The sequence below is a fragment of the Mobula birostris genome, chromosome 20, assembly GCF_030028105.1.
Source record: "Mobula birostris isolate sMobBir1 chromosome 20, sMobBir1.hap1, whole genome shotgun sequence".
In the NCBI taxonomy this organism is placed as follows: domain Eukaryota; kingdom Metazoa; phylum Chordata; class Chondrichthyes; order Myliobatiformes; family Myliobatidae; genus Mobula; species Mobula birostris.
The window spans coordinates 30163228-30181899 of record NC_092389.1 but is presented as its reverse complement, the minus strand read 5'-3'; the positions used below and the strand labels follow the sequence as shown (position 1 = coordinate 30181899).

General features: G+C 43.0%; 1 protein-coding gene across 8 annotated transcripts in view; it reads right to left on the bottom strand.

Moving 5' to 3' along the window:
• The window catches only part of st3gal4 (ST3 beta-galactoside alpha-2,3-sialyltransferase 4), a 131835-nt gene that overhangs the window by 26383 nt on the left and 86780 nt on the right, over positions 1-18672 (bottom strand). For all 8 annotated transcript variants that reach the window (XM_072238427.1, XM_072238433.1, XM_072238432.1 and 5 more), the window contains 4 exons: positions 16394-16454; positions 15867-15962; positions 14588-14777; positions 6055-6198 (listed from right to left, as the gene is read on the bottom strand). In XM_072238427.1, coding sequence (XP_072094528.1) covers positions 6055-6198; positions 14588-14777; positions 15867-15962; positions 16394-16454 — 491 coding nt within the window. The remainder of the gene's footprint in view (positions 1-6054; positions 6199-14587; positions 14778-15866; positions 15963-16393; positions 16455-18672) is intronic.

The window sequence follows — 18672 nt, the reverse complement described above, 5'->3', positions numbered from 1 at the left end:
CCTGGCTTCATAGAATCATGGGGAATCTGTGAGAATGCAGGGAGAATTTTTTAAATGGGATTAGTGTAAATCGGTGGTTAATGGCCAGCATGGGCTCAAAGGGCTGAAGGGCCTGTTTTTATGCTGTATGACTCACTCTCTCTCTCAAAATTTATCAACTAGGAAAGCTAAACTCTTCTGCTCAACCAGGCACAGTAAAGAGTAAAGTACAAGACAGAGAGGGTTCACTGCATCTTCCCTAAAGAGGAGTAATCCATTCATACTTTGACATTCCTGTTTCTCATACCAATCATACTTATAGTTTCCCTGTAGGTGGTAAATTAAATGATAGGGAGATGAGGTTTTGTATGAACTCTACTTCTTTACAGAATATTAGTGTTACTATGTATTACTCATCCCTAGTTGCCTTGAGGATATGGTAGTGTTAAGCTTTCTTCTTGAACCATTGCAATCCTTCTAGTGAAGGTGCTGCAGTGCCTCTATTTTCTTAAAACTTTATGAAGTTTCAGCATGTCGAATAAACTCTTCTTGGGCTTCCAGCCGGGTACAGCTATCAATTATTAGCGACGTTTCATGACCAACTCTGCCATCTTCATCAGGGATGATGCCTGGGCATGTCTAGTTTGGTGGTGTTTCTACCCCCGTCGTCCGTCCCTCCTGATTGGTTAGTCCTCATCCAATCAGGTTTCCACTGTCCCACCTTGTTAATCAAATTCCAGTTCTAACTTAGAGCGAGACCTTCATCTTTGTTAAAACTCTTTTCCTCTAGTCTTATTTCAATGGCTTTCTTTACCAGGCGGTCCCAAAAGCCATTGGTGTGGCACAGTAGTTCTGTGCTATCAAAGTCAATCCTATGGCCATTGCGAATGCAATGTTCTGCTACCAACAATTTCTCCTGGTAACACAAATGGATACATCCCCTATGTTCCTTGATGCTGGTTTCCACCGTGTGTCCCGTCTGGCTGATATACGCTGCTCCGCACTCACAGGGAATCCTGTAAATGCCAGCTGTCCTGAGTCCCAGGTCATCTTTGACCCACATAAACTGTGATTTGAGCTTCCTTATGGATTTGTGAATGATATTAATTTGGTATTTCTTCAAGCTCTTGACAATCCTTCCAGAAACTGTGGAAATAAAGAGAAGACAGGCAGTAGCGATGGGTTCCTCCTCGTTGTTAGGATTCCTGTTTTTTTCTGTTGACCCTTTTAAGGGTCAGATTGATTTCCTTCACCTTGTAGCCATTCTGTAGGAACGCCGTGCATAATTGCCTTATTTCCTCGGGGAGACACTCCAGGTCTGAAATAGTTTTTGCACGGTTAATCAAAGTAGAAAGAACCGCTCTATATTGGGAGGTATGATTTTGGCTGTTATTGTTGAGTAACAAGTCTGTGTGAGTGGGTCTCCGATAGACGCCATGTCCGAGGCTACCATCCGGTTTCCATTGTATTAGAATATCCAGGAATGGGAGCCAACCATTTTTCTCCATCACCATAGTAAATTGAATGTTTGGATGTATGCTGTTAGTATGTTCGTGGAACCGTTGGAGTGCCTGGAGTCCATGAGGCCACACTATGAAGGTGCCATCGACATATCTGAAGAAACATTTGGGACATAAGGGAGATGAGCTCAGTGCCCTCTTTTCAAAGTCCTCCATGTAGAAATTAGTAATAGCCAGCAACAAGGGTGATCCCATGGCCACCCAGTCCGTTTGTTCATAGTAGTTCCCCTTATAGAGGAAGTATGTTGATGTAAGGGTATGTTCAAAAAGGACAATGGCACCCTTATCAAACATTGACTGCAGGAGGACCAAGCTGTCCTTAATGGGAACCCTCATAAACAGGGACACCATGTCGAAAGTTACCACTATGTCCTCCAAGGTCAGCTGGATGTTGGTTAACATTGTTACGAAGTCAGTCAAATTCGTGATGTGATGCTCACAGCCCCCAACAAAGGGAAATAGCATGGTTGCTAAATGCTTAGCAAGGTAGTAAGTTGGAGAATCTATAGGCCTCGGGGACCTCCTTGTGTACGTTAGGGAGTCCATAAAGTCTTGGTGGTACCGGCGCCTGAGGCAGAAGTGTCTTGCATATGTCTGCTGACTGTCCAGATTTCTTCAGTAGAGCTGAGATCATCCTCACAGTTGGATCCATGGGATCCCACTGCAGAACCCTGTAGATCTGAGATTGCCCGGCATCTGTTGGACTTTCCTGTGGTATTCCTTCGAGGACATCAGGACCATCGCATTTCCTTTGCCAGCTGGTAAAACCGTGATGGCTGGGTTTCGCCATAATGCCTGGAGGGCCAATCACTCTCCTTTTGTAATGTTCAGTTTCAACAAACCAGGTTTTTTGAGAGCAAGAACCAATCTAGTCGCCTCATTGATGCTTTGCCCACTTTGATTGATGACAGACTTTTCTGGGTCCAGTGGTGGGGTGGCTGCATTTTGTTTGGATAGATTATTGTATTTCCTGACCTGCCTCACAGTGTTCCTTCATGAAACTAATTCACCTTGGGCAGCAGTGGACCTGTCGATGTATTCCTAATCACTAGGAGACAAGAGGGCTGAGAATTCCAGGTGAAGAGACAGTTGTCTGTTCACGTTGATGTCCAAAATGGATCTAATGTAATCAATACCTGTACCTGGCTAGATGCCTGAGAAGAGTTTGTTCATCATATACACCAGCAAAGCACTAGATCCTTTTTCGGCATGTCATCTAAGATTTTGACAAACTTCTATAGATGTGCGGTACAGAGTATATTGACTCATGGCCTGGTATGGAAATACTAATGCCCTTGAATGGAAAATCCTACAAAAAGTACTGGATACAGCTCAGTCCATCACAGGTAAAACCCTCCCCACCATTAAGTACATCTACACGGAGCATGTCACAGGAAAGCAGCATCTATCATCAGGGTGCCCACCAACCATAACATGCTCTCTTCTCGCTGCCGCCATCAGGAAGAAGGTAGAGGAGCTTCAGGACTCACACCACTAGGTTCAGGAGCAGTTATTACCCCTCAACCATCAGGCTCTTGAATCAAAGAGGATAACATCGTTCAACTTCACTCAACACCAATTTTGAACTAATTTCACAACTCATGAACTCACTTTCAAAGACTTTGCAACTCATGCTCTCAATATCTATTGCTTATTTATTTATTTTTATTTTATTTTTTTTATCTTTTTCTACTTGCAGTTTACTGACTTTTGCATATTTGTTGTTTGTCCGTTTTTGTTGCGTGCAGTTTCTCATTGATTCAATTGTGTTTCTTTGTAGTTAGTGTGAATGTTCGCTTTGAACTTTGAGAGACTTTCAGGATTTAAACACAGCAGCAATGAAAGACTGGTGTGCATTTTGTAGGGAAGACTCTAATGCTGGTGTTCCCATGCATCAGCTACCCTTGTCCTTCTCTTAGCGAAGGCTGTGCTGTTGTCTCAGTGCTGCAATCGACAACACTGAAAACTTTCAACTGTTCGTATCTTTCACATAATAAATTGTCCCTAGGACTTAAGACCATAAGACAAAGGAGCAGAAGTCGGCCATTCGGCCCATCGAGTCTGCTCCGCCATTTTATCATGAGCTGATCCATTCTCCCATTTAGTCCCACTCCCCCGCCTTCTCACCATAACCTTTGATGCCCTGGCTACTCAGATATCTATCAATCTCTGCCTTAAATACACCCAATGACTTGGCCTCCACTGCCGCCCATGGCAACAAATTCCATAGATTCATCAACATCTGGCTAAAAAAATTTCTTCGCATCTCTGTTCTGAATGGGCGCCCTTCAATCCTTAAGTCATGCCCTCTCGTACTAGACTCCCCCACCATGGGAAACAACTTTGCCACATCCACTCTGTCCATGTCTTTCAACATTCGAAATGTTTCTATGAGGTCTCCCCTCATTCTTCTAAACTCCAAGGAATACGGTCCAAGAGCAGATAAACATTCCTCATATGTTAATCCTCTCATTCCTGGAATCATTCTAGTGAATCTTCTCTGTACCCTCTCCAAGGTCAGCACATCCTTTCTTAAATAAGGAGACCAAAACTGCCCACAGTACTCCAAGTGAGGCCTCACCAGCGCCTTATAGAGCCTCAACATCACATCCCTGCTCCTATACTCTATTCCTCTAGAAATGAATGCCAACATTACATTCGCCTTCTTCACCACCAACTCAACCTGGAGGTTAACTTTAAGGGAATCCTGTACGAGGACTCCCAAGTCCCGTTGCATCTCAGAACTTTGAATTCTTTCCCCATTTAAATAATAGTCTGTCCGTTTATTTCTTCTGCCAAAGTGCATAACCATATACTTTCCAACATCGTATTTCATTTGCCACTTCTTTGCCCATTCTTCCAATCTATCCAAGTCTCTCTGCAGACTCTCTGTTTCATCAGCACTACCGACCCCTCCACCTATCTTTGTATCATCAGCAAACTTAGCCACAAAGCCATCTATTCCATAATCCAAATCATTGATGTACAATGTAAAAAGAAGCGGCCCCAACACTGATCCCTGTGGAACACCACTGGTAACCAGCAGCCAACAAGAATAGGATCCCTTTATTCCCACTCTCTGTTTCCTGCCAATCAGCCAACGCTCTATCCACGTATGTAAATTTCCCATAATTCCATGGGCTCTTATCTTGTTAAGTAGCCTCATGTGTGGCACCTTGTCAAAGGCCTTCTGAAAATCTAAATATACAACATCCACTTGTCTAGCCTACTTGTAATTTCCTCAAAAAATTGTAATAGGTTTGTCAGGCAGGATTTTCCTTTAAGGAATCCATGCTGAGTTCTGCCTATCTTGTCATATGCCTCCAGGTACTCCATAACCTCATCCTTGACAATCACTCTAACAACTTCCCAACCACCGATGTCAAGCTAACAGGTCTATAATTTCCTTTTTGTTTCTTTGCCTCCTTCTTAAATAGCGGAGTGACATTTGCAATCTTCCAGTCCTCCGGAACCATGCCAGAATCTATTGACTTTTGAAAGATCATCGCTAATGCCTCCGCAATCTCCACAGCTACTTCCTTCAGAACACAAGGGTGCATTCCATCTGGTCCAGGAGATTTATCTACAAACGTTTGTACCTTTAGACTATTCAGCTTCCTGAGTACTTCCTCTGTCGTAATTGTGACTGCGCACACTTCTCTTCCCTGCCACCCTTGAGTGTCCGGTATACTGCTGATGTCTTCCTCCGTGAAGACTGATGCAAAATACTCATTCAGTTCCTCTGCCATCTCCTTATTTCCCATTACAATTTCTCCAGCATCATTTTCTAATGGTCCTATATCTACTCTCACCTGTCTTTTACTCTTTATATACTTGAAAAAGCTTTTAGTATCCTCTTTGATATTATTTGCTAGCTTCCTTTCATAGTTAATCTTTTCCCTCTTAATGACCTTCTTAGTTTCCTTTTGTAAGCTTTTAAAAACTTCCTAATCCTGTCTTCCCACTAATTTTTGCTTCCTTGTATGCCCTCTCCTTTGCTTTAACTTTGGCTTTGACTTCTCTTGTCAGCCACTTCACCAAATTGTAAGACATTTGTTACCAAGCAATGTAAGATGATACAGGGGCAGGTGACTAAAAGACTGATGACATAGAGAGAGATTTTAAAAATGTTCTTCAGTCCATGTCAATCATTAACCACCCATTTACACTCATCTTTATTAATCCTATTTTTTTCTTATCAACCCCTCCCCCCTCACCCACCCCTGGATTATAACATTCACCTACACACCGAGAGGCATTTACGGTAAGAAATTAACCTACCAAGTTGTCTATCTTTGGGATATGGAAGGAAGCCTGGAGGACACCCATGCAGTCACACGAAGAACATGCTCAACTGCGCACAGAGAACACTCAAGCTCAGGATTGAACCCAAGGCCCTAGCGCTGTGAGGCAGTGGCTCTACTAGCTGTGCCACCCAAGAGGTAAATGATAAAATCTTGGTGCAATTCCACACCAAAAAAAAACTAAGGGACAATGAACTACACTTATTCTTCTTGAGCAATTTCATTCAAAAATTGTAAAATGATGTCCTTACCTGTTTGGACCTGGGAGGTACCTTCAATGGGATTTTCAATAATTTGGTCGCAGCTTGGTGTATGTAATATGGGTTGAGGATTCGGATATTAGAAGGATTTGCTTCCCATACTAAGGGTGGAGGCTTCCAGAATCCTTTGCTTGTCTGGAACAGAAAGAAATTGTGCAAATTTAAAGAGCTGAAGGCACAGATGGCCGATAATTAGCTAATTAATTGATTAAGTCAGAATTTGAAGGTCTTCCTCGCAAGTGTGGAGGTACAAGGAGAAAGCATAGAAATACCAACTTGGACTGGAATATAGGAATAGGATGAAACTATTCAGCTCATTGAGACTACCCCAATGTATAAGATTATAGTAGACCTGCATCTGTCTTCCAGTTACCAATGTGTTTACATGTCCCATAATATTATAAGTTAACAAAATTGTGGAAAGTCATATTTATTGATTGAGGGGAATTAAGTTTCCATCTGTATGGATTCCATTGAAGAGGTCCTTTGTAATAGGCTAGATTATGCTCATCCAGTGGTGCCAGTGAGTGCCACCAGCACCACAGCAACAGGCAAACCAGCACAGTACACAGGAGGAACAGGGAAGGTTTGAATGATGGTAGACTACACAACATAGCAGCAAATTAGCTGACCTGTGGCTCTACCAGCCACACCTGGCATCACATCTGGCCTGTTCCTCTACTGAACTCAGCACCAAGACCAGTGGTGGTTCCATAACGTACCAAAGCAAGAAAAAGGTACACCATCACTGGCCTTTCAGCTCTACACTAGCCATTACTGGCACATCTAGTGCTGCCCCATGGATGTCAACCTTCACTGAAGATTTAAGGGAAGGCAAGTGATCTGTTTAATTTTACTTATTCCAATTTCAGAGGAAGAATGGCACAGGAGTAGACTGACCAGCCCCTCAAGCCTGCCCTACCATTTAATGCAATCATGGCTGATCCAACCCAGCCCTCAACTCCTCCTGTGTCGGACTCCTGTAACCGTCAATCATCCAATCTTGCAAAAATCTATCTAATTCCACTTTAAATACCTCCAGTGATTTGTTCTCCACAACCTCTGGGGTAGAGATTTTCACCACTTTCTGTGAGAAAAAAATTCTACATACTTTTATTTCAAATGACCGGGCCCTTGCCTTGAAACTGCTTTTAAGACTGAGCCACTAGGAAAAACATTTACCCATCATACTAGCTTATTAGTTTGTACATTTATGCAAGATCAACCCTCATTCTTCCAATTAATCATATTTAAGATACCACATTGAAAATAGGTTTTCAATGAATTAATGTTAATTTTTCGTTCATATTTGTTTTGAAATTAGTTAAGTGTTTATAAATGATTGATGATAAGTGCTGTCAGAAAGCTGTAATGGAGAGGGTCAGAGTGAATGCTCACAAATCCCTGCATCCTTGGGGATCAGTAATAACTGGGAGACCAGCAGTCAATAGAAGGTGATTAATTCACTGAAGGTAAGGACAAGCATCAGGTTTCCGTGAGACACATACAGGCAAGATCAGTATTTAATACCAATCCCTGGTTGCCCTTGAACTGAATGGTTTCTGGCCATTTCAAAGAGCAACCACGCTGCTGGGTCCTCATCTGATGGACAGCTGTGATAACTGGCCAAGTCTGACTTAAGTCAGCAACTACCCCCTACTTAGCCTTTCCACCATCCTTGACATCTGCACAGAGTGGCTGCCTTCTCATTCCTTCCATTTTTTCAGTTTGGGGAGGTGATGTACTTAATGATGGGATAGAATAAACATTTGCATCTGTCAGATGGTGTGGAGTTCAGCCCAGATCTCCACAGTCCCATAATTTATCCTGAGCCAAGTCTGAGCTCAACCAGGAGCTTGAAGGAGGAACCAGACTTGCCCGAGTTCTCCACACCTGTTGCTTGGAGGAGCTGCCAATTCTCCATATCTGGACCATTTCAAAGATGCAAGGAGACCATAGGCTGGGGCTGGGTGCCCTGCCATCAGTGTTGGCCAATCAAAGTATTTTTACAAAACACTCGGTAAGCAACACAACAATTGTAGAAGAGAGGCCACAGATTTAAGGTAGATCAATTGATGCTGCTGGTTCAGATAACATATTTTATGCACCAATTGGTTGGGGTTTAAACCAAATAGCAGGGAAATAAATGGAAGCTCAACACCATTTTCAGAGGAAATTAGAAAACAATTTGAAGGGGGAAAAATTCCAATTAAATGTGGAAGGAGTGAAGGCAAACTAACTGGATCTTTCTTCAAAACAGCGAAGGCCAACTCAAAAGGCTGAGTGGCCGCCTAATGTGCTTTAACTAAAGTGGACCAACCCCTTCGTAAGAAGTGGATTTCACTGACTTCTTGAGTACAGTATGGTATCGAACCCAATCCAGATTAGCTCAATGGCAACTGAACAACTCCAAGTACAAAATCCATGTTTACAGGTGGCTCAGTACACCACACTCGCAATCTGCCTGACAAAAACTGGCAGCTCCAAGTGATTCTGTCCAAACTGCAAGCAGAGTGAAGGCATTGGCTAAATGCATAAGACCATAAGACACAGAGCAGAACTAGACCATTCGGCCCATCAAGTCTTCTCCACATTCAATCATGGCTAATTTCTTTTCCCTCAACTCCATTCTTCTGCCTTCTCCCCGTAACTTTTGACACATTTCCTAATCAAGAACCAATCAATCTTTGCTTTAAATATATCAAATGACTTGGCCTCTACAACTGAATGTGGCAATGAATTCCAGATTCACCAACTTCTGACTAAAGAAATTCCTTCCATTCTCAGTTCTAAAGGAACGTACTTGTATTCTGAGGCAATGCCTCTGGTTGTAGACTTTCCCACTATTGGAAACATCCACGCCCACTCTATGCTTTTGAATTCCAACTAGCGACCTTAAACCAACTGAATTTTTTTCTCTTCACTGTCTTATGTAAATAATGTATATTTCATGTATACATGACAGACAGGAGATTCTGTGGATGTGAAAAGGACACCCGGATGGTATGCTGCCTCCCAGGTGCCAGGGTCAGGGACGTCTCAGATCGCATCCACAACATTTTGGAGATGGAGAGGAAGCAGCCAGATGTCTTGGTACCTATTGGTACCAATGACATAGAAAGGAAAAACAATGAGATCCTGAAAAGAGAATTTAGAGAGCTAGATAGAAAGCTGAGAAGCAGGACTGCCCGGGTAGTAATGTCTAGATTGCCGACTATGCCATGCGCCAGTGAGGGTAGAAAGAGGGTGACTTTACAGATAAATGTGAGTGTGAGAAGCTGGTGCAGGGGGTAGGGCTTCAGGTTCTTGGATCATTGGGATCTCCTCTGGGGGAGGTATGACCTGGTCAAAAGTGAAGGGTTGCACCTGAACCCAAGAGGGACCAATACTCCCGTGTGGCTGACAAGTCAAAGCTATTGTAAAAGCAAAAGAAAGAGCACAAAACAAAGCAAAAATTAGTGGGAAGATAGAGGATTGGGAACTTTTTAAAAACCTACAGAGAGCAACTAAAAATCGTTAGAAGGAAGAAGATGAAATATGAAAGCAAGCTCGCAAATAATATCAAAGTGGATAGTAAATGTTTTTTCAGGTATGTTAAAAATAAAAGAGAAATGAGAGTGGATATAGGACCGCTAGAAAATGAGGCAGGAGAAATAATAATGGGGAACACGGAGATGGCTGATGAAGTAAATGAATATTTTGCGTTCGCCTTCACTGTGGAAAATACTAGCAGTATGCCTGATGCCAGGTGGAAGAAGGCAGCATACATGAGGTTTAGGAAGCAAGGATCAGATGGGTCTATTGAGGAATATAGGGAAGCAAGAAAGGAGCTTAAGAAGGGGCTGAGAAGAGCAAGAAGGGGGCATGAGAAGGCCCTGGCAAGTAGGGTAAAGGAAAACCCCAAGGCATTCTTCAATTATGTGAAGAAAAAAAGGATGACAGGAGTGAGGGTAGGACCGATTAGAGATAAAGGTGGGAAGATGTGCCTGGAGGCTGTGGAAGTGAGCGAGGTCCTCAATGAATACTTCTCTTCAGTATTCACCAATGAGAGGGAACTTGATGATGGTGAGGACAATATGAGTGAGGTTGATGTTCTGGAGCATGTTAATATTAAGGGAGAGGAGGTGTTGGAGTTGTTAAAATACATTAGGACAGATAAGTCCCCAGGGCCTGATGGAATATTTCCCAGGCTGCTCCATGAGGCGAGGGAAGAGATTGCGGAGTCTCTGGCTAGGATCTTTATGTCCTCGTTGTCCACAGGAATGGTACCGGAGGATTGGAGGGAGGCGAATGTTGTCTCCTTATTCAAAACATGTAGTAGGGATAGTCCGGGTAATTACAGACCAGTGAGCCTTACGTCTGTGGTGGGAAAGCTGTTGGAAAAGATTCTTAGAGATAGGATCCATAGGCATTTAGAGAATCACGGTCTGATCAGGGACAGTCAGCACGGCTTTGTGAAGGGCAGATCGTGTCTAACAAGCCTGACAGAGTTCTTTGAGGAGGTGACCAGGCATATAGATGAGGATAGTGCAGTGGATGTGATCTATATGGATTTTAGTAAGGCATTTGACAAGGTTCCACACGGTACGCTTATTCAGAAAGTTAGAAGGCATGGGATCCAGGGAAGTTTGGCCAGGTGGATTCAGAATTGGCTTGCCTACACAAGGCAGAGGGTCGTGGTGGAGGGAATACATTCAGATTGGAGGATTGTGACTAGTGGTGTCCCACAAGGATCAGTTCTGGGACCTCTACTTTTCGTGATTTTTATTGATGACCTGGATGTGGGGGGTAGAAGGGTTAGTTGGCAAGTTTGTAGACGACACAAAGGTTGGTGGTGTAGTGGATAGTGTAGAGGATTGTCAAAGATTGCAGAGAGACATTGATAGGATGCAGGAGTGGGCTGAGAAGTGGCAGATGGAGTTCAACCCGGAGAAGTGTGAGGTGGTACACTTTGGAAGGACAAACTCCAAGGCAGAGTACAAAGTAAATGGCAGGATACTTGGTAGTGTGGAGGAGCAGAGGGATCTCAGGGTACATGTCCACAGATCCCTGAAAGTTGCCTCACAGGTGGATAGGGTAGTTAAGAAAGCTTATGGGGCGTTAGCTTTCATAAGTCGAGGGATAGAGTTTAAGAGTCACGATGTAATGATGCAGCTCTATAAAACTCTGGTTCAGCCACACTTGGAGTACTGTGTCCAGTTCTGGTCACCTCACTATAGGAAGGATGTGGAAGCATTGGAAAGGGTACAGAGGAGATTTACCAGGATGCTGCCTGGTTTAGAAAGTATGCATTATGATCAGAGATTAAGGGAGCTCGGGCTTTACTCTTTGGAGAGAAGGAGGATGAGAGGAGACATGATAGAGGTGTACAAGATAATAAGAGGAATAGATAGAGTGGATAGCCAGCACCTCTTCCCCAGGGCACCACTGCTCAATGCAAGAGGACGTGGCTTTAAGGTAAGGGGTGGGAAGTTCAAGGGGGATATTAGAGGAAGGTTTTTTACTCAGAGAGTGGTTGGTGCGTGGAATGCACTGCCTGAGTCAGTGGTGGAGGCAGATACACTAGTGAAGTTTAAGGGACTACTAGACAGGTATACGGAGGAATTTAAGGTGGGGGCTTATATGGGAGGCAGGGTTTGAGGGTTGGCACAACATTGTGGGCCAAAGGGCCTGTACTGTGCTGTACTGTTCTATGTCTATGTTGTAATGTGTGAAGGAAGAGAAGTGGGTGCAGTTACTGTTACAAGAGAGAAGGTGCTCAAAAAGCTGAAAGGCTAAAGGTACATAAGTCACCCAGACCAGAGGAACTGCACCCTAGGGTTCTGTAAGAGGTAGCGTAAGAGATTGTGGTGGCATTAGTAATGATCTTTCAAAAATCATTGGACTCTGGCATGGTGCCAGAGGACCGAGAAATTACAAATATTACTCCACTCTTTAAGAAAGGAGGAAGGCAACAGAAAGAAAATTATCGACCAGTTAGCCTGACCTCAGATGTTGGGAAGATGTTAAAAGTCAATTGTTAATGATGAGGTGATGGAGTACTTGGTGACATAGGACAAGATAGTATAGAGTTGGCATGGTTTCCTTCAGGGAAATTCCTGCTTAACAAACCTATTGGAATTCTTTGAGAAGATTACAAGTAGGATAGATAAAGGGAATGCAGTGCATGTTGTCGATTTGGAATTTCAGAAGGCCTTTGACATGGTACCACACATAAGGCTGCTTACCAACTTAGGAGCCCATGGTATTACAGGAAAGTTACTAAAATGGTTAGAGCATTGGCTGATTGGTAGGATCCTTTTCTGGCTGGCTGCCAGTGACTAGTTGTGTTCCACAGGGTCGGTGTTGGGACCACTTCTTTTTATGCTGTACATAAATGATTTAGATGATGGAATACATGGCTTTGTTGCCAAGTTTGCAGATGTGTCAGTACCTCCAGCTGAACTTTGTCTTTTTGTGTGTTTTCCCCCTAGCCATCAGTCTGTGGTTTTGTATTGCCATGTGCTCTTGTTTGTTTTCGTGCCCCATGTACCCCTGTCCCTGCTCCTGCTCTACTCCGGCCCCTATATTACTGAGTAGTCTGTCTCTCACCTGTTTCTCATTATTACCTGTTTTGCTGCCACCTGTGTCTCATTGTGCTCCACCTATCATCTGCCTCTCTGTTCATTGCTCAGTGTATTTTAGTCCTGTGTTTTCACCTGTTTGTCGCCAGATTGCGCCAGTGAGTTTTCCTGAGCCTTTCCAGCATTTGTATCGGAACTCTGCCTGTTTCCCGATTCTGGTTTTTGGATTTCTCTGGAATTTTTGGTCTCTGCCTGAACTTTGATGCAAACTTTGTTTGCCCCTCTGGATTTGCTACTCAGTAAATATCACAGTGCACACAGTATTTGGTTTGTGATTGGGTCCCTGCTTCAGTGCTCTGACAAGATGATATGAAGATTGGTGGAGGGGCAGGTACTGTTGCAGAAGGATTTAGACAAATTACGAGACTGGGCAAGAAAGTGGCAAATGAAAAACAATGTTGGAAAATGCGTGGTCATGCACTTTGGTAGTAGAAATAAATATGTGGACTATTTTCTAAATGGGGAGAAAATCCAGAAATCTGAGATGCAGTAGCTTTATAAGGCTCTGGTAAGGCCTCACCTTGAGTATTGTGAACAGTTTTGGGCTCCTTATCTTAGAAAAGATGTGCTGGCATTGATGAGGTTCCAGAGGAGGTTCACAAGGATGATTCCAGGAATTAAAGGGTTATCACATGAGGAACGTTTGATGGCTCTGGGTCTGTACTCGCTGGAATTCAGAAGGATAAGGGGGGATCTCATTGAAACCTTTCGAATGTTGAAAGGCCCACACAGAGTAGATGTGGAAAGGATGCTTCCCATGATGGGGGAGTCTAGGACAAGCGGGCACAGCCTCAGGATAGAGGGGTGCCCTTTCTAAACAAAGATGTGGAGAAATTTCTTTAGCCGCACGGGGTAGCCTCCAACCTGAGCATGAACAACATCTTGTATTCTGTTTGGGTAGCCTCCAACCTGATGGCATGAATATCTATTTCTCAAACTTCTGGTAATGTTCTTCCACCTCACCCCCACTGCCTCACCATTTCCCAGCCTTTTTCCCTCTCTCATGTTATCTCCTTCCTCATCTATCACCTCCTCTGGTGCTCCTCCCCCCTCCCACCCTTTTCTTTCTTCCTTGGCCTTCTGTCTCTTCCAATCAACTTCCCAGCTCTCTATTTCATCCCTCCCCCTCCAAGTTTCACCTATCACCTGGTGCTTCTCTCTCCCTTCCCCCACCTTTCAAATCTACTCCTCCGCTTTTTTTATCCAGTCCTGCCGAAGGGTTTCAGCCCAAAACATTGACTACTTTTTTTTTCCATAGATGCTGCCTGGCCTGCTGAGTTCCTCCAGCATTTTGTGTGTGTTACTCGGGTTTCCATCATCTACAGATTTTCTCTTGTTTGTGTCATGATAATAAACTTGAATTAACTTGATCACTTCATTCCTTGCCTTTTGAGAATCAAACCTCCCAAACTTTGCATTACAAAGCCAGTACAAGCAATGCAAAACTGCCACATCGTGGGGACTTCATGAAAGGCAGCTATTGTCAATGCCATCAGCAAGGGAAATAAATGGGCACATTTCAGATAACGGTTGGAAAGTTTCATCAGAAAGTACTCTTACAACATTTGAGAAGTATCTGGACGTGCATTTAGATTTCTAAGCACAGATGGCTACAGACCAAGTGTGGGTAAATGGGTAAAGAATAGATGGATTCTTTATGGGGCAAAGGGCCTGTTTCTGTGCTCTATGATGTGCTGACTTCAAGATGTCATTACAAGTCGTGGGGCAAACAATACCAAAGGCACAAAACTCAGAGGATAAAGATCATTACTCTATGGTTTCTATCTGACAGTTTCCCTTGGCTTATGGGACATATTCGTGAAAGGAGAAAGAAACTTGATGCTTTCAATTGATTAAGCCCGCCAACAACCGGATCTTCTTCACAATAGTTCTCACTCAACTCTTTTCTCGTTATACAGGATTGCACTGAGCCAACGAGCATCCACTTGCTTGAAGGGTAAAAACACAAGAAGTGTGTTGGGATTGTTTTCAATCTCGGGCATGAAACCTGCTGATTCAGGGTAAAAGAAACGCAGCGTGGTTTTGTTGCCAACGTCCTTCTCGTAGCCTCGGACGGGAGCATCATTTATTCTGCAACAATGAAAAAAAAGGGCAATTTATCCACCCATGTCCTCACCCCCAGAAAGTGCAGTACCTCCTGTTATCATGTATGTGCTCCACAAGCTTCTTCACCATGTTTCTCTACTGCCCCTCGTTTCAGAGTTCACATGACCAGGGAGCAACCATTCCCTGATCAGTGACAATCAAGTTGAAGTTGGTGAGAATAGCCAGCACACTCACCTCTGTAATCCCCCACCCCACTCACACCCCTTCCCTCACAATCCATTGCCTATCCTGAAAGATGAAGGACTGATTGGGCTCAATTTGGATTAAGATAGATTAGCAGCTAAAAATGGCAGGCATACTAATGCTTTGGTGGCAAGGTGCTATCTAACAACGCCCTCACATTTTCTTATCTTCACTGGCTCTCTATATAACCTCACACTTTTTTGCCTCATGTCCAGAACCCTTAGCATATTTCTGTACATTTTCCCAATCCTTATTGGAGTGCTATATTCATCCAGTTCTGATCTCTTGGGAGGACATACAGGAGCCTGAAGATCCACACTCCATTTATAGTTATTTTAAAGACTTTGCACCATAATGCTACTACAAGAACATTTTATAAGTCAGTGCTAATAAACCTGATACTGAAACCCAGTTTTCATTATTTCATCACTATTGGCACCAGTGCCTTCAGTCATCAGAGCTGTAAACTGTGAAAATCCCTCTTCTAATAGCCCCTCTACCAACATTTTTCAACCCTTTAAGATACTTCTAAAACCTTTATGGCTCTGGCCAAACTTTCAATCTCCTCTCCTGATCTCTGCTTATGGCTTGGTGTCAAGTTATGTCCCATTACACAAATTATGTCCTATCAGATGCTTTGGGACATTTTTATTAAGGTGCTGTGATAACAGAAACTGCTGCTGTAGTTTGGGTAACTAAAGTAACATATGAAGGCTACCTTAGGAGCAAAGGCAAGCAAAAAACTGGAACTGTGACCAAGGACACTTGTACTAGTTAGCAGCCAAGTGAGCAGGTAGCCTGCCAGCTCATTTATGCATAGAGCCAGAAGGAAATATTATCTCGAGAAGAACCACAAGAGTTGCACCTCACCGAATGACAACATCGTATTTGTTGATTGTTTCTCCGAGGGAGCTGTTCCTCAGAGTGTATCCATTACCAATGATAGCGCATCTTTTACAAGCCAACCTGAACAAAAGACACAAGACCTACAATAAAAATTTGTTCCCCTCAGTACAGTAACTAAACAACTGAAGCCTCTACAGAGACTGCAGTATGTGATGCCTCTGCTAATGCAATGCCAATCGTATCCCATCACCTTGAATTTTCCACTACTACAGCCATTTATAAATTCTTCCCCTTAATGCAATAGCTGCACGTTATTAATCTGCCTTGTTAAAGCTTATGTTGAGCAAACATCAAATTATAGCTTCATTGAAATCTATATGCCATTTTTGGCATCCATTATCTTTTGACTGCTTCTTGAAATGTTGTTATCAGTTTCTTATCAATCAATCCAGCTAGACATAGGCAAAGGCACCAATAAAAGTGGATACCAAGGCACTTAAGGGCAGCAGCTATTGACTACACATGTGACCCCTCACTGATAAACAACTTACCTCTTTATATTTTCGGGCATGTCATAATGTATTTTGGCCAATATCCTGTTAATTGATTGTTCTGGAAGGAAAGTGAAAGGTTTATAATGACTCAATGATTGACTCACCTCCTGACCCACACAGCCCACCATCAGTATTCTGGGGATTGCCACTGACCAACAACTGAACTGGACCAGACCAGATAAATTGTGGCAAAAGAGCAGAGCAGAGGCTGGATTTCCTTCTGACCACCCCAAAGGCTTTTCACTGCCTAGGCAGTACAGCTCAGGAGTAAGATAGCATACTCACCATTTCCCTAGACAAGTGGAGCTCTATGATGACATTTAAGAAGTTTAGCATCATCTAGGAAAAGGCAGTGTACTTGAATAGCACTCCTAACAGCACTGTAAACATTTGCTCCCACCACAGCCACTCTTGGCTACAGTGTGTATTACCTACAGAAAACAGTGCCGTTACTCATAAAAATCTCTTTCTCAGTACCTTTCAAACCTAGCGTGCAAACAGAGGAAATACTAGCTGCAGGTTCCCTTCCAAACCATTCTTCAAATACATTGCTGTCCTTTCACTGTCACTCAGTCTAAGTTCTGGAAGTTCTGCTCCAGCAGCACTACAGGGCTTCCATCACTGGAAGAGTTAGGCTGCTGAACAAACAGCAGCTGAACACCATCAACCCAACGGCAGCCAAGGATGAGCAACAACTTCTACCCTTGATCCTTAAATTAATTAGAAATAAAGCAGTGTTTTGCTTGTGGTCTACAGACCACTCCACATTATCAGATGCTTCTCACAGCTGCAGTATTGAAAATTCAATGTATAATAAATATTGAGTTCAAATCATTCTCCCATTTTAGATAACCATTTGTCTGCCTCAGGAACTTGAGCAAATTTCTACAGATGTACCACGGAGAGCATTCTAACTGGTTGCATCACCACCTGGTATGGAATGGCCACTGCACAGGATTGGAAAAAAGGCTGTAGCTAGGTAACATAGAAACATAGAAAACCTACAGCAACTACAAAGTTGTGCCAAAAATGTCCCTACCTTAGAAATTACTATTTAACCTCTTTATCACGAAGGATGATTGCATTTCTTACTTTAATAGCTAGAAGGTCCATTTTGTTGAATTGGAAAGAGATCAACCCTCCTACTGTATTTCATTGGTTTTCACAAACTATGGTGTGTTTGAATCTAGAGAAAATTAGAAGTGCAGTTTATGACCCTTCTATTAAGTTTGAAAAAATTTGGAGGCCATTTATTCAGCATTTTCATTTGATGTAATTTGATCATTTCCAAACTTGTTTTATTTCTCTGTACTGTTGTTGGAGGGGAATGGAGTCGTCGACACTGAGGTTTTCTTCTTTTCCATTTTTAAGTTGTTAGCTTTGCCCAAGTCTTTTAGTTTAGTTTAGTTGTTTTTTTTTTCTTTTGGGCTGGGGTTTTTTTTCTTGTTTTTTTTCTCTCTTTTTCTTTCTTTTTCCTTTTTTTTTGCTTTATATTATCCGTGATCAGTTCTAAATGTATGGGAGTTTTGGTAATTTCCACTATTTGGTTTTGCAATTACTCTTTTTTAAATATAACAATGTATCTCATATTATCTGTATTATTGCTATGTTTTGTTTCTATATTTTGAAATTAATAAAAAGATTGAAAAAGAAAGAAAGAAATTACTAGGCTTACCCATAGCCCTCTATTTTTCTAAGCTCCATGTACCTATCCAAAAGTCTCTTAAAAGACCCTATCATATCCGCCTCCACCACCATTGCCGGCAGCCCATTCCACGCACTCACCACTCTCTGTGTAAAAAACTTACCCCTGACATCTCCTCTGTACCTACTCCCCAGTACCTTAAACCTGTGCCTTCTTGTGGCAGCCAGTTCAGCCCTGGGAAAAAGCCTCTGACTATCCACACGATCAATGCCTCTCATCACCTTACACACCTCTATCAGGTCACCTCTCATCCTCCATCGCTCCATGGAGAAAAGGCCGAGTTCACTCAACCTGTTTTCATAAGGCATGCTCCCCAATCCAGGCAACATCCTTGTAAATCTCCTCTGCACCCTTTCTATGGTTTCCACATCCTTCCTGTAGTGAGGTCACCAGAACTGAGCACAGTACTCCAAGTGGGGTCTGACCAGGATCCTATATAGCTGCAACATTACCTGTCGGCTCCTAAATTCAATTCCACAATTGATGAAGGCCAATATGCCATATGCCTTCTTAACCACAGAGTCAACCTGCACAGCTGCTTTGAGCGTCCTATGGACTCAGACCCCAAGAT